Source organism: Glandiceps talaboti, chromosome 7 (assembly GCF_964340395.1).
Source record: "Glandiceps talaboti chromosome 7, keGlaTala1.1, whole genome shotgun sequence".
Taxonomy (NCBI): domain Eukaryota; kingdom Metazoa; phylum Hemichordata; class Enteropneusta; family Spengelidae; genus Glandiceps; species Glandiceps talaboti.
The window spans coordinates 15,333,229-15,354,172 of record NC_135555.1 but is presented as its reverse complement, the minus strand read 5'-3'; the positions used below and the strand labels follow the sequence as shown (position 1 = coordinate 15,354,172).

At 34.6% G+C, this 20,944-nt stretch overlaps 1 protein-coding gene and 1 long non-coding RNA gene across 2 annotated transcripts in view; both read left to right on the top strand.

Annotated features, from left to right (window-relative positions):
* Positions 1-20,944, top strand: part of LOC144437625 (uncharacterized) — a 53,955-nt gene that overhangs the window by 25,730 nt on the left and 7,281 nt on the right. The window contains exons 18-32 of the mRNA XM_078126605.1: positions 10,678-10,800; positions 11,413-11,535; positions 11,902-12,024; positions 12,368-12,490; positions 13,246-13,365; positions 13,782-13,904; positions 14,220-14,348; positions 15,788-15,904; positions 16,663-16,785; positions 17,443-17,565; positions 17,970-18,098; positions 18,776-18,898; positions 19,156-19,281; positions 19,726-19,845; positions 20,422-20,538. Coding sequence (XP_077982731.1) covers positions 10,678-10,800; positions 11,413-11,535; positions 11,902-12,024; positions 12,368-12,490; positions 13,246-13,365; positions 13,782-13,904; positions 14,220-14,348; positions 15,788-15,904; positions 16,663-16,785; positions 17,443-17,565; positions 17,970-18,098; positions 18,776-18,898; positions 19,156-19,281; positions 19,726-19,845; positions 20,422-20,538 — 1,842 coding nt within the window. The remainder of the gene's footprint in view (positions 1-10,677; positions 10,801-11,412; positions 11,536-11,901; positions 12,025-12,367; positions 12,491-13,245; positions 13,366-13,781; positions 13,905-14,219; positions 14,349-15,787; positions 15,905-16,662; positions 16,786-17,442; positions 17,566-17,969; positions 18,099-18,775; positions 18,899-19,155; positions 19,282-19,725; positions 19,846-20,421; positions 20,539-20,944) is intronic.
* Positions 5,322-8,584, top strand: LOC144438278 (uncharacterized). The gene is made up of 3 exons (XR_013481036.1): positions 5,322-5,486; positions 7,065-7,192; positions 7,769-8,584. It is a non-coding gene; the product is annotated as an uncharacterized LOC144438278 (long non-coding RNA).

The window sequence follows — 20,944 nt, the reverse complement described above, 5'->3', positions numbered from 1 at the left end:
CATGCAAGATGTCGTGTTTCTGATCGATGTGCAAGCTCATTCACACGTTAGCTTTTCGCGCCAACATTCTGATCGGAACTGAGGATGTACATGCGTTCAACACATTTCATACGCAATCATTTTTAAAAAGACAAACATGAAGTATCAGACCAGCCGCGGCTTTGGTAAAAACATAGAGAAAATGTGTTTACTTTCAATTTATATGGCGATTTCCTGGTGAATGTCATTAGTAAAGAAAGTACAAGTTATACAATTCACAAATTCAAGAGGACTCGACCTTGCACAATTTGATGTTACATACCAATTAACTAATCGAATGCAAAATCACACTCTAGGCTCTGATTTCCATCGTGGTCAATGATAATTGGCAAAGGAATCTGAAGTCTGCAGTCTTTTTTGAGTTTTGGAGCGGGAAGCTAACACATGAATAATTACGGATAGTAACAACGTAAAAGTATTGCATGTGAAATATTAACAATGAGACTATCGTTAGCTACATAGCTGTATAAATACAACTTCATATTTCAGATTATTAAATAACACTTACCAATTTATCACATTTCAATGAATAGGAGATTCTTGTAGACGTTATCTTCAGCATGGTAGGTTTATTTTTTTCCTGCATATGTGTAAAGCACAGTTCGATCAGGCTCGTTCGTTCCAATAGAATGGTAATTTACCTCGATACGCTGGGCGCGCTTCTGAAACGCGCATGCGTTCTTGATTGTTATGTGCGAATATTCATTGAATTGATTAATGAGTTTCCGTGGCTGAATAGAGTGCAGTGAGTGGTAAAAATTCCATTGCACATTGCAAAGCTATCGACTTGCAGAGATGTGTCAAAGGCGTATGAATTTTGTGGACTCGACCAGAATTCAATATAGACATTACAATTCACGCCACTTTTACATGTAATAAACTCCCAAATGAAATGCCCTATCTGTTACTCAGCAGGACTATATTGCCGCGCTCCATAAACCGTTCCTTTTTAATAATAATAATGATAATAATAATAATAATAATATTATTATTATTAATAATAATAATGATAATAATAATAATAATAATAATAATAATGATAATAACTACTACTACTAATTATTATTATTATTATTATTATATATATATATATATACTCACCGAGTTATATATATATATATATATATATATATATATATATATATATATATATATTATATATATATGTGTGTGTGTGTGTGCGCGCGCGCGCGCGCTCTCGCATGTGTTTGTACAATTGTGTGTCACGTTTTGCACTGTTTACACACAAGATAAAAGAGTGTCAAGTCTAGAATTTTTTATCAAATGTACTTAGATTCGTAAAAAAACCCACAATAAATTATTTGAAAAACGACCTTTCTACTTCAGATGTATCGAACACATTCCTTTGCTTGGTCTGAGACTTATTTGTGACCTTGTAAGCTATGTGTGTAGGTTCATCAACTTGTCTCTCAACCTATCATCTGCCACAATCCCAAGTGTATGATTATCTTGGTCGATACATTATAAAACGGACTCTTAACGACGGTCCTGTTTTGGTACAAAGCTAAAGACAACAACTTGACAGTTTTAGCTACATAATTGAAACCCTAAACAAGAGATTACGATTGCGTGTTTACACTTCACATTTTCATTGATCGCATCCATGACTGGGAGTACGGGGGCAGGGATCTTTTTTTGAATTCGTAGTCGTACGTAGTCAGTAAATTATGTAATATTATCAATGTCGACCCAATTGGCAAATTGCATGTTATTCCGATTAAGTGGTGTGAATTCTAAGTACAATTCCCTGCTTTCAGGCCTGTCATAAAGTATTTGCCTAACAATACCATAAAATGTGAAAATATTTTGTCAAGTTGAGCTTGTATCAATTCCGTTAGTTTAACCTACTCTCTTGGATATCAAAGAACTAGCATGCGGTTCGATACAAATTAAGCTACATGAAGGCTCCAAAACTAAGGTGAGCTATGATGTGTCCCCTGTTGAAAAAAAACACTCTAGTTCGCAGCTTGCGTTTTTGCCTTTTCTCCTTTATTGACCATTTTGAACGTTTCTTCATTTTACGCTTTCAAGCTTATTACAAGTGCTAGGGAATTCGAGTTTGTGTTATTTGATAATTGATATGAAGGACGAGAAAGAAACTCCTTAGAGGGGTTTATGTTACTGAGACAGGCAATTAGCACTGTTTTGTTGAAAACGGGGTACACACAAAACAAAATTTATGATGACAACTGTAAAAACAAATTGTAAAAAAATCAAAATTGCCTTGTACAGGAAAATATGAAAAATATGATATAATAATATATGCAGGTGTCAAATTTCATCATAATGTAAACAAACTATCCTTTAATGTTTTTAATGTTACGAGGAATATTAAAGGGACAAACTCGGAAAATTTGGAGTCAATATCTTTATTTTTAACAAAGTTACAACAATATTTCTACAATAAAGAATTGGATGAAAAATAGCCTAAACGACAAACACCAGGTATTTAAAAAAAAACAACGAAGTGCTCATTGACTTCAAATAAACCTGCACTGTAGTTCCTGATCGTTATGCTGTAAAATAGAATGTGACCGAATATAGATACCTAGGATATACAAAGTTTAACTCGCATTTAGGGCGAACACAGATTCCAGTCCTAATAATCATGTTTTGTTTGAAAACAATTATTGTCCATTAAGTTTTGCAGACTGACTTCCATCTTTGAATTTATTTGCATTTTCAACTGCACTGTTCTTACATCGTTTTATTCGACTAACAACAAGAATGTACTGACTAAGCTTTAACTGACTTATTTTTGTTTTATGGGTGGAAATAGAATCATGAGACCGTAAATATATAGATTCTGTGATGAAAGCATAGCATTAGGAATGGTGAATTGTAAATATCATATTTTGATACAATTTCGTTTCCAAAAGTTTAGAAGAGTAAAGATAAAGTCGGGTTTTGTACCTGCTTCCATTGATATCCTAAATATCACAATAGCTGAAGTGCATATTGTAAAAAAATGCTTTGTGCATCTATCGTGTAATTGTTAAATTTGCACACAATTTCATCAGATTTTAAGACATTTTGAGATCTTGATGTGTCCCACACAAAGTCCCCAGTGCAGGGCTTTTAGGCTAGCTAACACCAAAACCAAAACATTTGACAATGGTTATTATATCTGATTGTTAAAACTTTATTACGCATGACACCTTGGGTAAGAGATGTTTTCATGTTGTTGAATACGTGAGTTGGGGTATCGTACACAATATGTTGCAACTAACTATAAAGTTAGCTTCTTTTGATCACATCATCTTATAAATTGGAGATGAATCGATGTCAATACGCATGCGTTCTACGAAACTGGATTGTGTTACACGACTACACTGCAGTTTATCATATACTTTGTACAGAGACCAATGTATAATGATCTATGATCAATCCATTTGTCCATCCATCACTATTCATACTGTTACAAAGCTAAAGTTTCATGAACAATTATACAAATAGTAGCAGAATTGTCGGCCATTCAATGTAAACTCCCAAGCAATTCATATTGTCGGACCATTTTAAGCGCCGACGAACATTAAAACACAAATTTTGATAAAGAAATGATCTATGTGAAATGTATTGATCGAAACCAAAAAGGCTATAACATATTTATTGTCATACTCCTTTCTTTTGCCGTGTTCTTTTCTTTGCTGTCCACAATCATCATATCCATGTGTCACGGTCTTACCGCTATATCAATGTTGTCCTACATTTGCCAACTTGTAAATTCTTTCACACATCACCACATATAGCTGAATGACCTAAATATCACCAAAGCTATCTGGTAGCAGGGAAGAGAACATGTGTTTTTCTAGACAGTAACCCTTCCTTTCCAAAGGTCAGAAATTCGATTCTGTGTGGTTAATGACATGGTTCCCCATCCATCATTTCTACTATTAAGCTAACAATATCATACTTGTAGATTATTTGTTTACTGATTAATCTACTACAAATAAATTGCCCCAATAATCTTTTTATGTAGGCTTGTGTGGTTTCTAATTTTCTTGCGATCAATTGAAGTCGACACTCTGCATACCTCGACGTTTAATTTGTAAATGGTTATGCTATTCTACATCATTATGATAGTCCCGTCAGTATCTGAATATGCTAGTTTTATGCCAGCACCACATTCAGTCATTTAATCTATTTACGTGTATATTTAGAGGATATCTGTCGAGAAGTTAAAACCAAAGAGCCAAAAACTACAAACAACTACGATGACAATGAGTGAAATTTAAGTTCAAAGTCAATATTGTGTTGCGACCTCACCCCCGGGGGGGGGGCAACTCCATGGGTAACATTACGGGGGGGGGGGGGCTCCTCAAAAGCATTAAAACCCAAACTGTTGTGATACCACTTTTATGCAAAAAAGGATACCCTTTCTGATACCATTTTAATTCTAAGTACAATCGAACTGTTCGCTGTGACCGTCTCAGTCCACTAGCACTCACTCTGTTGTCTTGTGTTGATGGTGGGACTACAAATCTGATAACCCCATCATCATCATCTATATGTTGATTATGATCATTATGGTCCGGTTCTTGGATTTTTGGATGTTTTGCTGGGGACACACTCGAGTGTCTGGTTATGGTTGCACTTGCAGGAATATTGCATGCTAGCTGTACGTGACTAAAACCAGGGGTTTTCAGGGGAAGGTGGCCCTAGATCTGAAGTGGCATGAACGACGAGAGAAGTTTTTCAAGGAAGAAAAACTGGCTGAAACACATAGTCTAATTTACAGACCCTTTCTGATACCAACACTTCATGAAAAGTATACCCTTTCTGATACCAATCAGCATAAAAAACGACCCCTTTCGCGCGGACCCTCCCCGTATAGCCGTCTATGGGAGTTGCCCGCCCCGAGACCTCACATTTACTCATCTTGGCATTACATCAGTGTAGCATTGATATTATAACTCACTCTTAGTATAAAGCTAGCAAATTCAGTATGGATTAGTTAATCATACTTCTCTTGATGTATTGTTCACGACTTTTGATCATTTCAATGTTAAGCAAATCGGCAAGTCAACCACAGTTTAGTTATATAATTTTCAAAGTTCAGCGACGTTGATGGCTAAAATGGGTCAACGACTTTTGGCGCAATTTTTGTGCTCTAAATTCCTTGAAATTGAGAAGGGCCGCCCAGCCGTCTAAACATGTTTGTTCCAATTACACGGATTGCGTGGTCGTTCATGCCAGTATGGGGTAATCATACAATAATGCAGCTTAAGTTAAGGTGTCTTTTTTATGTGTAGTCGCGCCAATTTCAACGTATTATCATCGGAACGATAGAACGCTCATGATCTTCGAGAGAATCACAGAGGTATTCATCCTAGTAACTGGTTTGGTAGATATAGCTAAGATGGCACTGTCAATGCTGCCGTGTGCCGATTGCCATATGAAGACATAGAGGAACGAGAGACACGTAGGTAAGTTGACAAAATTCTTTTAGTGAATTGATAAAAAATATTTTGTACCATTGTCATTACATTGTGTATATGTATTCCATAACAGCAGACTGACTGAAAATGCTTGAAATGGTTAATTACACAGAAGTGAAGTTCATACATTGTGTCTCCGTTTTCACGACACTTTTTATGCACATTTCCATGATTGGATTTTATCTAAATCATGTAACATTGACTGAGAAAAATGAAGAACGTATACAATAGAAGTGAGTGACGTGTAACAAAAGTATAGCATACTTTGCTCTTTCGTGACCTTACTCCTGATAGTGCATATGCATGTCTTCTGAATATTCATTAACTGATGTATTAAAGCAAAAACTTGGGAAAAGGCGGGAATACAACATATGTGTATCTGATGTTGAAATCAATCCCGTTAGTAAACTGGCACACTTTATTAATCTAGTGATCTCGTATAACATAGACATGTATGGAATTTGGTGAACATACGCTTTCACTATATTTTAGTTCAATCATCAACCAAGTAGTTAATTACTTGCTTACTTACTTACTTACTTACATACTTACTTATTTGATTAATTAATTAATTATTAATTAATTAACCAATTAATTAACCAATTAATCAATCAATTGTAAAGTCTTTTAAGATGGATGTGTATATATCTGTACGAGTAGGTTGATAGAACTACTAGATGTAGACACAGGAGACAGTGTTTGCTATTTGGAGGTTGTTAAAAGGATCAGTTACACTGTGATGAGGAGGTGGTATATGTGGATGTTTAAGTCATTAGGACCACTTGGTAGTTGAATGTGTATTTTGTGGATACTGAATCGATCAGTCAGTCAATTAATCAATCAATCAATTAGATCAATCAATAGACCAATCTGTTGATCGATTAATTTAATAAACTTAACGAATATTTAAAAAAGTTATCTTAGTTATCTTATAACTTGAAGTCTCAAATTACGAATGTATCAAGGCTTTGGTTTCAATTAATTAATTAATTAATTAATTAATTAATCAATCAATCAATTAATTAATTAATTAATAAAATAATTAATTAAATAATTTGTTTGTTTATTTATATATATATTTTTATAATTCTATTTATTTATTTGAGATGTCGTACAATATTTACGAACACTATAAAAACAAAGAACAAATTCACAAAGTTCCGTAACATTTACAAATCAATTATTTATTTTAGTACATTTTCTCTAAAATTACTAAGACCGGTAAATATGCTGGTATTTTGCAAGATATTGATAAAATAGGTAAAAACGAGTTTTTCCTTTTGTGTGCAATTAAAACGGGTCACTTCAAAAGTGTAGTGTTAACGGTGCTTCCTAGATCCTGGAGGGAAAATGAAACGGAAACCTGGGAACAATATACATTGGGTTAATTAAAAGAGCCGTTTCCCTCGAGATTGAAGGCTTTAAAATACTGATGAAAGATTACTGTAATCTTACTTTACTTCATGTTTATATATATTGTATAAATGTGTTGATTCTTGAACAGGCAATTAACACATACACGGCTATTACATATAGTAATTAGTGTGTTATATATACTATCTGTAGGCTCCACAATGATGGACGATGTTGAAAACACTCAGAAGAGAATTTATCGTCAGCAAATTATACAGATTGAACCTGCTGAATAAGAAGATAGAAGATTCGACCCTAAAAAAATATTGAGAGGAGTTTCGGTACGTCACAGTTATTTACCTTTTTACACCTCTCATCATAAAAATTTAAAACAAAGCATCAGTATTCACAGTTTGTAATCATTCTTTCAAGAAAAAAGAAACGTTTACAAAAATAGCGCGCGTTTTACATGTATTCATTTACTTTGACTGAAAATGCCATGTGTTGACGTGATACTGACTGTGTTGACCTTCATCAGTACTGGTGCGATACAGTTACATCGGATCGGATGACACTGCATGCACTCAGGACTAAATATAGTCACTCCTATTCAATCGACCATGAACATATACAAATAGTTTACATTGTAAGTACGTTCAGTGTGTTTCACAGACATTAGTAGGACTTTTCTATATCACTTTGTTTCGGATAGATACAGTATATTACCAAATAATATGGGTACATTTCTCGCGTAATTGTTGCTGGAAATGTAATTCATATGTTTTAAAATAATTACCTAAAAATCATCACTTAGATAAGTAAGTAAAAGTTGTATTTGTGTAACTTGTTATTGTTTTCCTAATACTAATACTAAAGATAATTAAACTATGGCATCTTTTACTTCGCAGAAACTACAGAGATGGTTGACAGTTAATCGGCCAAGAAGAAAATAATATTTTATAAGACAGTGCTATATATGAGTTCTGATGACGACGAATCGGAATGGGAAATTTGGAAGTAACACAAGATGAACTAGATGACATTGTGTAGCAAACGAACAATCAATGAATTGCATGTTAAGGGAGAGTTCATTTTTACGGCTGGAGATGTGCCGGGAATTGTTTGTGTTGTACTGAAACAAACTTTTCCCCTTGTGAGCCCTTCCGAAAGAAGCCCCCACCCCTAAATGAAAACAATTACTATTTTAAAAAAAACAAAAAAAACAAAAAAACGTTAAAAGCAATCTCCAAGTGTATGTCATGGGGTGTTTATAATTACCGAAGGCGATGGTGTTGAATAGCCAAAGAATACTGGAATATGGTCTTCAACACCTCAATTATTTAGTAATTCAAAAATTATTCTACAGCACAATGTTATTGTCCCAATTTTAACGATATTGTATACATTGTAGATTTGCTGACATAATGATGTACATGACAAATTCTAGCCAAACGTTTTTACTTGAGTTTATTGGGCACTATCCAGTTTTCAATTTATTACACATGCGCGTACGTTTGTATGTGTGTGTGTGTGTGTGTGTGTGTGTGTAAAGATAAACTATTAATGGAAGGTTATAACCTGCCTCATAATTGTACATAAGTAAATGCACCTTACATAATTGCGGCAAAGCTGAACGAATTTTTTTCTTCAAATTTACAAGGTTAATAACTGCTCCTGGGGCTTAGTTTGATTCGGAGAGGCAAAACTCAATATCGGAATAAGTCAAACCGTCCCACCGATCTGCTTTGTAAAAGTGATGACTTAGCCCACCCCCCCCCCCCTCCGGCCGTAAAACTGAATTTGCCCTAAAATGCTTTGAACAAATTTAGGTAAAGTTTGAGGGAAGGGAGGGTGTTTTAAAGTGGCACAAGCTGAGTTTGTAAGCATATTACTCAAGTGAAAATACTTTAACAAACCACATTCCAGTGCATTGTTAATATTAATGCATGTCGTTTCCCATGACATTACGATTGTCTTCTGGCATCGTTAGAACAGTTGATTACATAGTACAGATTTCCTGAACATGTTTTTACATCATTACGTATTATAAATGAAATCATCGGATATTTTTTTTAATTATATCATGACAACCATGTTTGAGTTCAGTCAATCACAAGTGGTGGTGGTGGTTAAGTGTGCTTCAGTAAGTACAATACTGCAAAAAATTACACCGAAGTACTTATAAACTCAGCTTGTGCCCTTCAAGTCTAAGGCGAAAACTATTAGTGTTTCCCATATTTTGTCTTCACTCTCTTCAGGTTATATTGTTAAATTTATTGTATTGAATTACGTGTAAATGTTTCACTAATTTTCCATAATGTGCATATAGAGATATGGCAATAATGTAAATATCTGACCAAACTGCCAGTGTGTATGTAGTTTTACAAGAGTTTACATAAATCACATGTTGTGCTAGACAACCATGGTGCATTTCACCAAGTTTGCACATTGAGCCAATTTACTAGCTGTAATTCTGGGCATGTCAGTGCCTTTAACTTTGATATTGTTAGTATTGGTATTTTATGTCAGTAACTAAAGAGAAGGAAGGGCTTGTTAATTATTTGTCTATTTTCGAAGAACTTTTGTATTGTTTTTGTGAGAAAAAAAAAACTTAAACTATAAATGAAATTGATCGCTTATTATCGTAGACGATATATTACGGCCGCTAAGAGTTCACTATAGTTAAATGAACTCAATTCTTCAGTATGAAGTTGATCGAGGTCAGTGTCAATGCAACCGAAACATTAATACTATCAAATTATGATAGTTTCAAAATAGCATAGTTCACTCTCATTATCATTTATCATATTATTCTGATTCTTTTGTTTTACCGGCTATTGCTTATGTCTCCTTTGATCATCAAAAGAGGGCGTACAACTATTTGTGAGGAATGAATAACTTGACGAAAAGGAAGTGATTTAAGAGATTGTCGTAGAGGTCGCTGCATTGATGAGCAACTATTTCTTGAATGGGAATTTATGAGTATACACTTGATGTCACAATACAGCATTCGTGTGAATAGATTAGCAAACACAATAGATCAGTTATTCAGAGAAAGGTAGGACCTAGCCGACCCATTCCAATATTCCAATATGATATATATATATATATATATATATCTACCTACATATAAATAGCAAGTGACAACTAGATATAGATAATTGTTTCACATATTTCTTTTCTTCTCTGTTTTGTAATGGTTTAGATAATCACCTCTGGAGTACACTCCTTTAATAAATTATTCTAATTATTAATTAATAACGTGTTTGTGTAATCATTTATGCAAATGTATGCATCGGGTATGAAAGATATTCATATGGGTATGCCTATAGTATTCTCATCAGTTTACGTTAATAATACGTTTACATATTCCCTGAATATGCCCTGATTATGGTTAAAATACGCCCATATTCCTATCAAAAGGCATGTATTCACATCCTATTCATAGGCGTATGCTAAGCTATTCATGGTGAGAATATGCTGTGAATATTATGTGTAAAAGTGGTTCATCTTCTCATCGTTTTTCATGCTATTCTTATGAACATACGTCGACTCCAAATTCTTAGAATACGTGTGCATATGTCTGAATAGTAGGATATGCCACTAGATATTTACTACACATGCAAACGTTTTCGTATGCGAATATGTAGCATTTGGTGTAGTGATAAACCATATAATAGTTCATTTATTACGACATATGAATTTCTCATAATTGGTATATGGTTAAAAATCATGAAAATAAATAAATAGTTCAATTTCGCACAGTGTGGTCACAGTTGTTGATCGATATCGACTCAGTAACTACATATTTTAAATCTATCTGCAGTGCTGAACCCCTGTCAACCCACTCCCTGTCAAAATGGTGGATTCTGTGTGCCGATACAAGATTCGTGTACTGCATATACGTGTTACTGTCCATTCTGCTTTACGGGACCAGACTGTAATATTGGTAAGTCCACAACACTGTTCAAGTTCCCAGATCTTAGTACTAGATATACTTCCGAATCGGATAATAGTACGATAGCTCAGTGATCAATACAGAGTCAAAAACGACAAACTTTTCCAATATGTCACTTAGCAGAATTTGAACTTTTTGTCAAAGAACATGATGTCCATCGACTGAACGAAGTCGTCTCTGTTCACGCTCAGCTCCGTTACCCGCATAGACATTGAAATATCAACCGTTGTGGCTCTTCTCACCTCTGCCACAAACCAAAGGGACGGATGATGCCGGCGCTTTGGTAACGTACTTAATTTACTGGCTATGTTGACCATTAGGTAATTTGTAACGAGGAATTAAAAAGGTATACGAAAAGAAAGTTTTCAATCTATGATTTCATTTCAGGTGTACTGTGATGTGTGTATGTGCATTTCACATCGGAATCACCAGAACTATTAATCATTGAAATAACAGAAATAACAAATGAATATACGTCATTGCCATGATGTTTCCAAATGAACAATACACCATGGTGAAAGACTTTATTTCCATATCCCTAAAGGAGAGATGAACTGATAAGCACAGACATTTGTATATCTTGCATCTTCTTACTTTTAACAGCCATCGACCCATGTGCAACTAACCCGTGTAATAACGGTGGCACCTGTACCCAATCACCAGATTTTTGCACCGCTTTCCAATGTCAGTGTGAAGGATGTTACACTGGCTTCACATGTGACGTATGTAAGTAAACCCCTACCTGCCGGCTGCACCAGAATTGTGCAACTACGATAAAATAGGTGTTATGTTACAATTAATGATGTAGTAACACACATTTTGTTACCAATAATGTAGCAACCCAATCATGTAGCAATAACGTATCAAATCTGGTTTATACGTTCTCGGTTAGTTATTACATTATCAGTTACATACACATCGATACAATTCTTTTACAATGTTGTTCACGTTGATTGTACCTGACCGATGTATACTTTTCATAAGGTGTGACATGTCTATATACATACATAAAGAGAGAGAGCAAAGTAGATGGGGATGAATTATCATTGGATAGATTTGACAATGTATTTGTTGTTGTCCGTTCATTAACAGTGTTGGACCCTTGTCAGTTTAGTCAATGTCAGAATGGTGGTATATGTGTTCCTGACGAGGGATCGTGTACGACATCTGTTTGTCAATGTCCGCCATGTTACACTGGAGTCATATGTCAAACAAGTATGTAACAACTCTTTTGTTTTCATTTATGACACTGTCTAACTGTAAAGATTTCCAATTTGAACGTCGAGTATTAATCTTCTTGTGCTGCGTTATTTAGTCTCTTAGACTTTAAAAAAACTAGAAGATGATGAAAGGAAAGTACATCTGTATCACTACCAGTCTTGACTGATCGATGTTGAACAATAAACTTTCCATACAAGTAATATAAAAAAAGACGGTTGTCGGGTTCACTTGAACTATCGACTAATCAAGTAGAGTGCATGTCTCTGCCGGATATCAACTTGAAACACCAAGATTTGAAAATGGAATTACTTATTATCGTCTATTTATTTCACTTCAGGAGTCGATCCATGCTCTAACTTTCCATGTCGGTTCGGTGGAGTTTGTACTTCCACAGCCAACTCTTGCACCGACTACACCTGTACCTGTAACGGCTGTTACACTGGCTTTAATTGCGACATAGGCAAGTTTACAATTTTTTCAGACCTTCTAGTTAAACTATATTTTAAAATACATAAGGATTCAGTTGGTAATTTTCCATGTCTACTTAGCCCCCCCCCCAAAAAAAAATAAATAAATAAATAAATAAATAAATAAATAAATAAATAAAAAAATCAAAAAAAATCCGCATACCCGACCCCACCTAGATTTCAACGCTAAGCCTTTTTTAAATATTCGTGAAAAACTAATAAAATAACGAAAACTGAAGTCTCGCAAGAAATAATGGATGTGGAAACTGACACCAACTTAAAAAGACAATATAAAATCTGTAATGGCCGAACATCTGATGAGAAGAAACCAATAACACAGCGACCATTATGTCTGCATGGTGGCACGTTGGTTCCTTTCATTTAGACAAAATGTAGCAAGGGATTGTATGCAGTTTCTGCATGGTTGTATCAAACAGAGAGAGGGTACAGAAACCTGTAATGTGCTGTAAATAACCCTTTGCATTGCATTTGGTATACGTTGATGAATATTTAGGGGATTCAAATAATAGATACCATTAGACTTGTACACAGAGAGCAACATGTAAATAAGTGTTAATTCAGTGCTGGGAATTTAATTAGCAGTGACGTTCTCATATTGTCATTTTTCAAATTTTATAAATGGTTTCCCGCGTTTTCTTTATTAATAAAGTTTTAATTAGTGAGACGCCATCCGATTTCATTATCTTTTACTATATCAAATATCATCTCTGATATTGTAATACTGTAGCTATTGCCGACCCATGTGCACTAAACCCATGCCAGAATGGAGGCCAGTGTCAGAAGATTGGATGCACTAATTACGTATGTGTGTGTATTGGATGCTTTACTGGAACGAACTGTGAGACAGGTAAGTTAAGTTCACCATTCTGATATACTAAAATACAAATCATAAATTTTCAAAGCAAGGAATTCCGAAGGTGTTTTCTTCGAATTGTTCGTGTTCGTGGTTACCGTTTTGATATACGTACGGTCTAGGCTTTTGTTGCAATTTTCATCAAACGAGGATCGATTTTCTAATCTCATGCCCAACGTTGACGCTACAAATGTGCGAGAATTAATTATTTTAACGTGTTTTTACGCGTTTCATAGAGTACGTGATAAAGCCTTTACGACATGAGGACCTGAACAGCCATTCGCTTCCACTTGCACCGTCAGTCCGGAAAGCACATTTACCTATTAGGCCGCAATACAAATTATACATAATTTATTGAAGTTGTGCATGCGAGGAAACTAATGTTACTATGTTTGTACCTTAAACATTAGAACAAGATCCTTGCAACAATCTTCCCTGCCTAAATGAAGGAGTATGTATACAGCAACCTGGTTCGTGTACTGGGTTCTCCTGTGCCTGTAATGGTTGCTTCCAGGGATTCAATTGTCAAGCAGGTACATGCAATTTCTAGCTAACAAGATTTAAAAGTTCATGAGTTGTAACGTTCGATATGGATAGCTCCATGAAATACTTTGTGTATTAACAAGCACGATGTCTGTCTGTCTGTCTGTCTGTCTGTCTCTGCGTGCGTGCGTTTTATTACGTTTGTTTGGTATCGTACGCTTCTATGTAATTTGTTTGTTGATACTGCATTTACCCAATCATCTCGAATACAATTACAGCTGAAGAAACCCTTACATTGAAACAAGTTCAGTTTTATTTGTGGAAGCATTTTTACACTTACAAATATTTGTTCTTTGTCACTACAGCTATACCAAATCCATGTGAACAGAACAATCCATGCTTTAATGGTGGCGATTGCGAGCTTATCCCAGGATCATGTATAAACTATGCGTGTACCTGTGTCGGTTGCTATGTTGGAAACTTGTGTGAGACATGTGAGTACCTTTTTAGTCATTTGCCTCATCATGGTCCTAATACCCAGCAAATCACTTATTTAAGAGATTACATGGATCTCTCTGCTTAGATAGTGACTCTGCTTTACATGTAATTTTCTGCTCTGGACCATGAATCTTAAAGTAAAACACTCTACACAATATGTAATGACGTGTAATTTTACTGAGCTCTAATTACGTCATTGAAATATGCATATATATTATTTTCCATATACACTGTATAGTTGATAGTACCACAGATGAGAATGTAATATATTACACATGCACTAATAAGTACAATACTTTAAGAAGCATTTAGCATGATATATCATCTAAATAAAGATTTGGCCCCTTTAAGGCATCCATAACAACCAGATAGAAAATGAATGCGTTCTTTCAGGATTGTGGTTCCAATATCCTTTGTTATCATCAATGTATTATTAGCGTAAGTTAAATAAAATGTGAAGAGTGAATTGTTAAGATGTATAACGTGAGTTTGTCATCATCAATTCACTTATGTACGTAGTCATAATAAATTTGAAGCATGTATTATTAAGATACTGCCTAGTTACTTGCGTTGCAATATTCCAGAAAACATATCAGCCTTTCATGCATAAACATCATATTTAGTGTTTTCATGGGTTATTTTACATCATTGTATTTCTAACATCGTTATTTGCATGTTAAAAATGACTGTTTCTATTTGTAACTGTCATGTTAGTATAACACAATGTTCATTAAACCGACATTTGTATTCATTAAACTGAAAATTTTTGTTTGTGATTTTCCAATATTGTTATGAATTATTTGTTGTATTCGTAAATCATATTTGCATTCATCAACCTATTTTTATATTCGAGTGAGGGAAAATAAAATGATTCGTAAAACTATATCTGTTCATTTGTCGTGATATTTGTTTAACTTTGACGTATGTACAAAATCATATTAAAACAAAAGCTTGTATTCGAATTCTTTAGTTATCACTTATCAAATTGTCAAAAGGCATTCATTATGCAAGTGATTGAAAAAAAAACTAGAAGCAGGACACATGTTCTCTGATATCATCGATGTATACTCCAACTTTTAATTTGTAGCTTGCAATCTTAAGATAGAATATAATTTAATACTGAAAACTATGCATTATGCAAATGGATCATTAATATTCTTTGATGCTAATCATAACTTTGTCCTCACCATAACGAAGATGTGTAGCAAATGCTATGGGAACTGATATAGTAGTGTCATACCGTGTCCACGGATGGACGGATACAGAGACAGACAGACAGACAGACAGACAGACAGACAGACAGACAAAGATAATAAAGACTTCCATTAGAGAAGGGAATATAACGCGGACTCGGAGACGTAGTTGACAAAGTGATGTTTCTTCTTCAATATTTGATACGATAACAATGCTCCTCTTTCTTTCTTGTTGAACTTAGTGTTGAATCCATGTAATAACAACCCCTGTCAAAACACCGGACTTTGTGAACAGATCTCCTGCATAGAATTTAATTGTCAATGTAATGGCTGCTTCACTGGTCCCACTTGTGAATTAGGTAAGGGGTATTATCTTAAACACACATAAACACACACAAAAATCCTCTTTTAAATATTTGTTTACACGTCCCTATGAAACCAATACATCCAATATCACTAATTTCTCTAAAGTATGTACCCAGGCCTGTCCAACATCTTTGAATCAACGGCCTATTTTAAGCTTTGAAATTGTCGTTCGGTGGACACCTTGACACTTATTTATGAGTTTATAGTAATTGTGGTTTAAACTGCTACATATAGTAGTTCCAATGAATTAATAACCAATCAAGGTTACCAGACACATTTACCAGGAACATTTGGCTCTGTTTCATTATCATTGGTACATATGGTAAAATAAATACATTCCAATGACACTTTCACCCTTAAGTGTCATAGTCAGTTAACCAAAATGATGATTGATTTCAATTATGATGTTGCCTAGATTGTACTTTAGGGAAATAACCGTGATTTTGGTGATAATGGAATGAAGTCGATTAGCAATCGGAGAAACGTGATGTTAGTTCATGATATTCCAAACCTTTCGCCTATCTCCTTTGACATTATCATATTTGTAAACAGAAAGCATATCCGATATAACTTATAACAATTTTTTTTAAATCCGACACACACTGATTTCTTGTGAGAAAAATAACTATAATTGTCGAGCTTTTATAAGCTTATACCGCTAGTTTGCAATCAGTCAAACAATACAATGATTTCGCGCGAATTTACTTCTCGCGAGAAAAAATATTTATATAATGTTCTTTCTGTTTTTAAGTTATTCCAAACCCATGCGACAACGATCCATGTAACAACGGAGGTGCATGTATCCGTCTCGGTACCTGCGATGAATATGTGTGTGCTTGTGTAGGATGCTACACTGGGGCAACTTGTGATGTTCGTAAGTTAACCTTAAGTTATTACATGTATTTGAACCTTAAACCCCGACGGGGTCCATAATTCATTATCCCAATCAATGAAAGTTATATAGTTGACGAATATTTCAATGCCAGGACCACCTAAGAAATACATATACATATACATATACATATACATATACATATACATAAAATTATACATATATACATAATACATATACATATACATATACATATGCATATACATATATCCAAAGTTCCAAACAACAAATATAGAGGGAAATCCTAAGAATTGATCAAGTGACGCAAAGTTTACAGTATATTAAAATGATCAATATTTTTAGATGTGTGCTTATTACAACATCTTACCGGGACTACAAGTGCAAGTCAAAATGCGTTTTATAAAATGTTGTATTTTTCTAACAGTGAGTGATCATTTCTAAATCATGAAAATTGAAGTGCTCGATATCAGGGCCAAACTGGTGATGAAGAGAGTATAATGTTACGGGTTACGACCACTGTTTTTTCTTATGCAGCATGGTGTAGACGGTATTTGTTCTTGCATTTATGCAAGTGCTTTTGAGACGAAATTTGTTTAACAATTGTTGCGCTAGATAATTACTTAGTTGATTTGGCAAAACAACTTGATTTTCTATTTTATTCTTTTTGTTCATTTTTAGTTCAAAACCCCTGTAATAATATTCCATGTCAGAATGGAGGTGTGTGTATTCCCCAAACTGGTTCGTGTACAGCATACTCCTGTACCTGTAATAATTGCTTCACTGGTTTCAACTGTGACCAACGTAAGTTAACTATTGTTTTATCTAAGGAGGGAAACACCAACAAGTACATTGAAAGTAATGTCATTCTACCTACAAATCTCCACATCAATATGTAGTTTCATATGAATATTATATGTACCAAATTTAAATTAAGTTTATCAAAAGTTGCTTCTTCAGTCGCAGATTTGCTTTGATATCATTGCAACGTACGTGTATCGATTCCAACCTATACCCATACCTAACGGCGTCAGAGCCCTTGTTTATGCCAGGGCCCACCCCCTATTTCTCTTGAAATTATGAATTGGCGTTTAGTCTTGGCTTCCAATCACCAACTTCTGACAGTGTTGTGTCTTTGACTTTGAAAATATTGAATTTCGTAAACACCCTGCATTAATACCGTTAATAATTGTTGTCAATGTATACAGCTATACCCAGTCCATGTGCAATATCTACTTCATGCCTCAATGGTGGCTTATGTAGCCTTAACCTAGGATCTTGTACAGAATTCAGCTGTGCATGTACCGGTTGTTGGTCAGGAGACTCTTGCCAAATATGTAAGTATGAATCGTTGAGAATTAGTACTATCCATGGAAAGTATATAACCTCTATGTAGTACTTTCATAAAGCAGGGTAAGCTTACTACAAAATGTATATATACTACCTAGTTGACTTCCATATGCATAGGAAACAAGAAACGTAAACTTAAAGTACATTAAATTTTAATGCAAAGTGTTTTCGATAGAGTTTAATGCAAAGTGTTTTCGATAGAGTACATTAAATTTTAATGCAAAGTGTTTTCGATAGAACCAAATTTGAACAACGATAAATATTGCAAGTGGTGAGAGTAATTTTGGGAGTCTCCCATACTGATTAAACTAGAAACATAGTAAGAGTAAAAGAGCTTTTTTACATTCAATTTGTCAGATACTGTAGTAAATGAAAAGTCTTTCCGTCCTTGTTAAAGAATATCTTTCTTGTCACCATTATCATCCATTCTAGCTCCTAACTGCAAAGAACAAAGAATGGTGGCAAAATATACACTTGCAGAACGGGTTCCCGACCTGCTTGCCATGTAATAATTTCTGCGTTCATACATATTAGCTTAATTTCTCCTACTTAAAACTGTTATCGGGGAGCGTTTCGTAGCCATGGGATTAGGGTTCCTGTTTTACAGGTATTATACAAAATCTAAAGATGGTGGATTCTAACTAATGTGCTCTCTTTTCTCTAGTAACCGATCCTTGTTCTCCAAATCCATGTCAAAATGGGGGAGTATGTAGTTCAGTTGGCAATTCATGTACTCTTTACACGTGTCAATGTGTTGGCTGTTTTATTGGTACAACCTGTGAGACAGGTAAGTCTCTTTTTGCTAGCTAGTTATCACAATCACCATGCAAACGTCATTTGTTATTCTATGTTCATTGCATATATCAAAATTACTACCCTTCTTGTAACAGGAACAGCAGTGAGAAATAACTGTGCTAACCGTGTTCGACTCTGAAACCCAAAAATAACGATACATATCTCTTTGATATTTGAAATCAATATTTCCCCTTTCTGCTCGCTTCAAAATAAAATTGTTTTTATAATGTTTTATTATTGCTCATGCAGTAATACCAAGTCCGTGTGAACCAAACCCTTGTCTAAACGGTGGAAATTGTGTTACTGTCGAGAGCCCTTGTGTCGGTTACAGATGTGTGTGTGTCAGTGGATGGGAAGGAACAAATTGTGAAGCCAGTGAGTAATAATGCTATTTCGTATTAGTGACTTTGTATCATCGATCGAATCAATGAACTTCGTGTGATTTATTGGTCCAAAGTCGTACGCGTATCAATTTTGCACAAATCAAACAATCTACTATACAATTTCGTATCACCGTAGTGTGTTTATCTGTTTTCTTATTAATGTAAACAATTGTTGTTTGTTGTTTTCTGACTATGTAATCAGTGTTAATTTGAGCAACTACAGTCACCACATTTTTTTGTGATATACAATTCGATGCTTTTGAAATTGAATGGCTAGACTCGATTAGTTTTCCGAAAATTATTTTCTAGTCTCTCACCCACAACTTGAAATCGTTTTCCTTTTGGATGTTGTCATTTATTTCTTTTCTGTATGTTTATTACTTGTGGGGAATAAATTTCAATTTCACATATTTATCTTCTGATATTTTTTTACCAGGTACTGTTTTGGCATGTACCACAAATCCTTGTCTTAATGGTGTATGCACTGATTTGACTGGTGGTGGCTACACCTGCACTTGTGCTAATGGATGGAGTGGAACAAATTGTAATATTCCAAGTAAGTCGCCTTAATATGAATCTGGCTGAGATAGAAATAATTATAACCCTTCCCCATAAATGTTCTAATTTAGTAATTCTAAATGTTTTGTTTAGTGAACACCAACATTTCTAATGCACTTATGTAAGGAGGGCGTGCAGATTTGAAGACATTGAGCTCAGAAAGTTTCCTTGCATGGTTTTGTTGTTCTGTTTCTGAAAAAAAAAGAAGTGCTACAAACCTTACAGTCTATATGAGTCAACAATATGTAGAAAAGTTATCAAACAATTAAAGGGACGCAAGCTGAATTTACACGTGTTTGGGTATAGTTTATGCAGCATATTTATAAGGTACTCGCAGTATTGTAATTACTGGAGTACACCTGCAATTAACTGGATTCAAACCTGGTATCAAGATATAAATATATAAATGATCCAATGACGTAATTTATCATACTAATAAGAGTCATTTTTAAAATGGTTTTATTTGAAGTTATTATGTAAGTATTTTCACCTGAGTAAAAAGCTTATGAACTCAGCTTGTGCCATTTCAATCTGAAGTATGATATGGGTTGACAGAATCTTGTTTTAAATATAGTTGTGTTACCCTGTGATGCTAACCCATGTGTCAATGGAGTCTGTGCGAATGTTGGCACCACAGCATATCAATGTACCTGTGTTCAAGGATGGACTAGTACAAATTGTGATGTCCCAGGTAAGTTACTAAAATACCAATCTTTTTACTTTGAGGGGAAATAATAACAACCTTTCTCATGCAACTTTTCAATTGACTTATCTACACATAATTTTTCGGGGAAGAGCTGAATTTTTGAAAACATAAGTTGATGTCGTTCACCTGAACATCATACTGAAAGGACATAACCACATAGTAGAGAACCATGACCACCAGTGGTGAGTGTGGCATTGTTAATTGAGGCTAATCTTTTAAGCCTTGAAGTCAGTCTTTTAAATACACCACTAAGTCATTGTTTACATACACAATCTAATATTACAAAAATACATACTTTAGAAAAGATGCACAAAACTGTTCACCTATCACAGCAAAAACACTCCTTACAATGGCTGCCATAATGCATAACCCATGGGGGGGGGGCTGTATA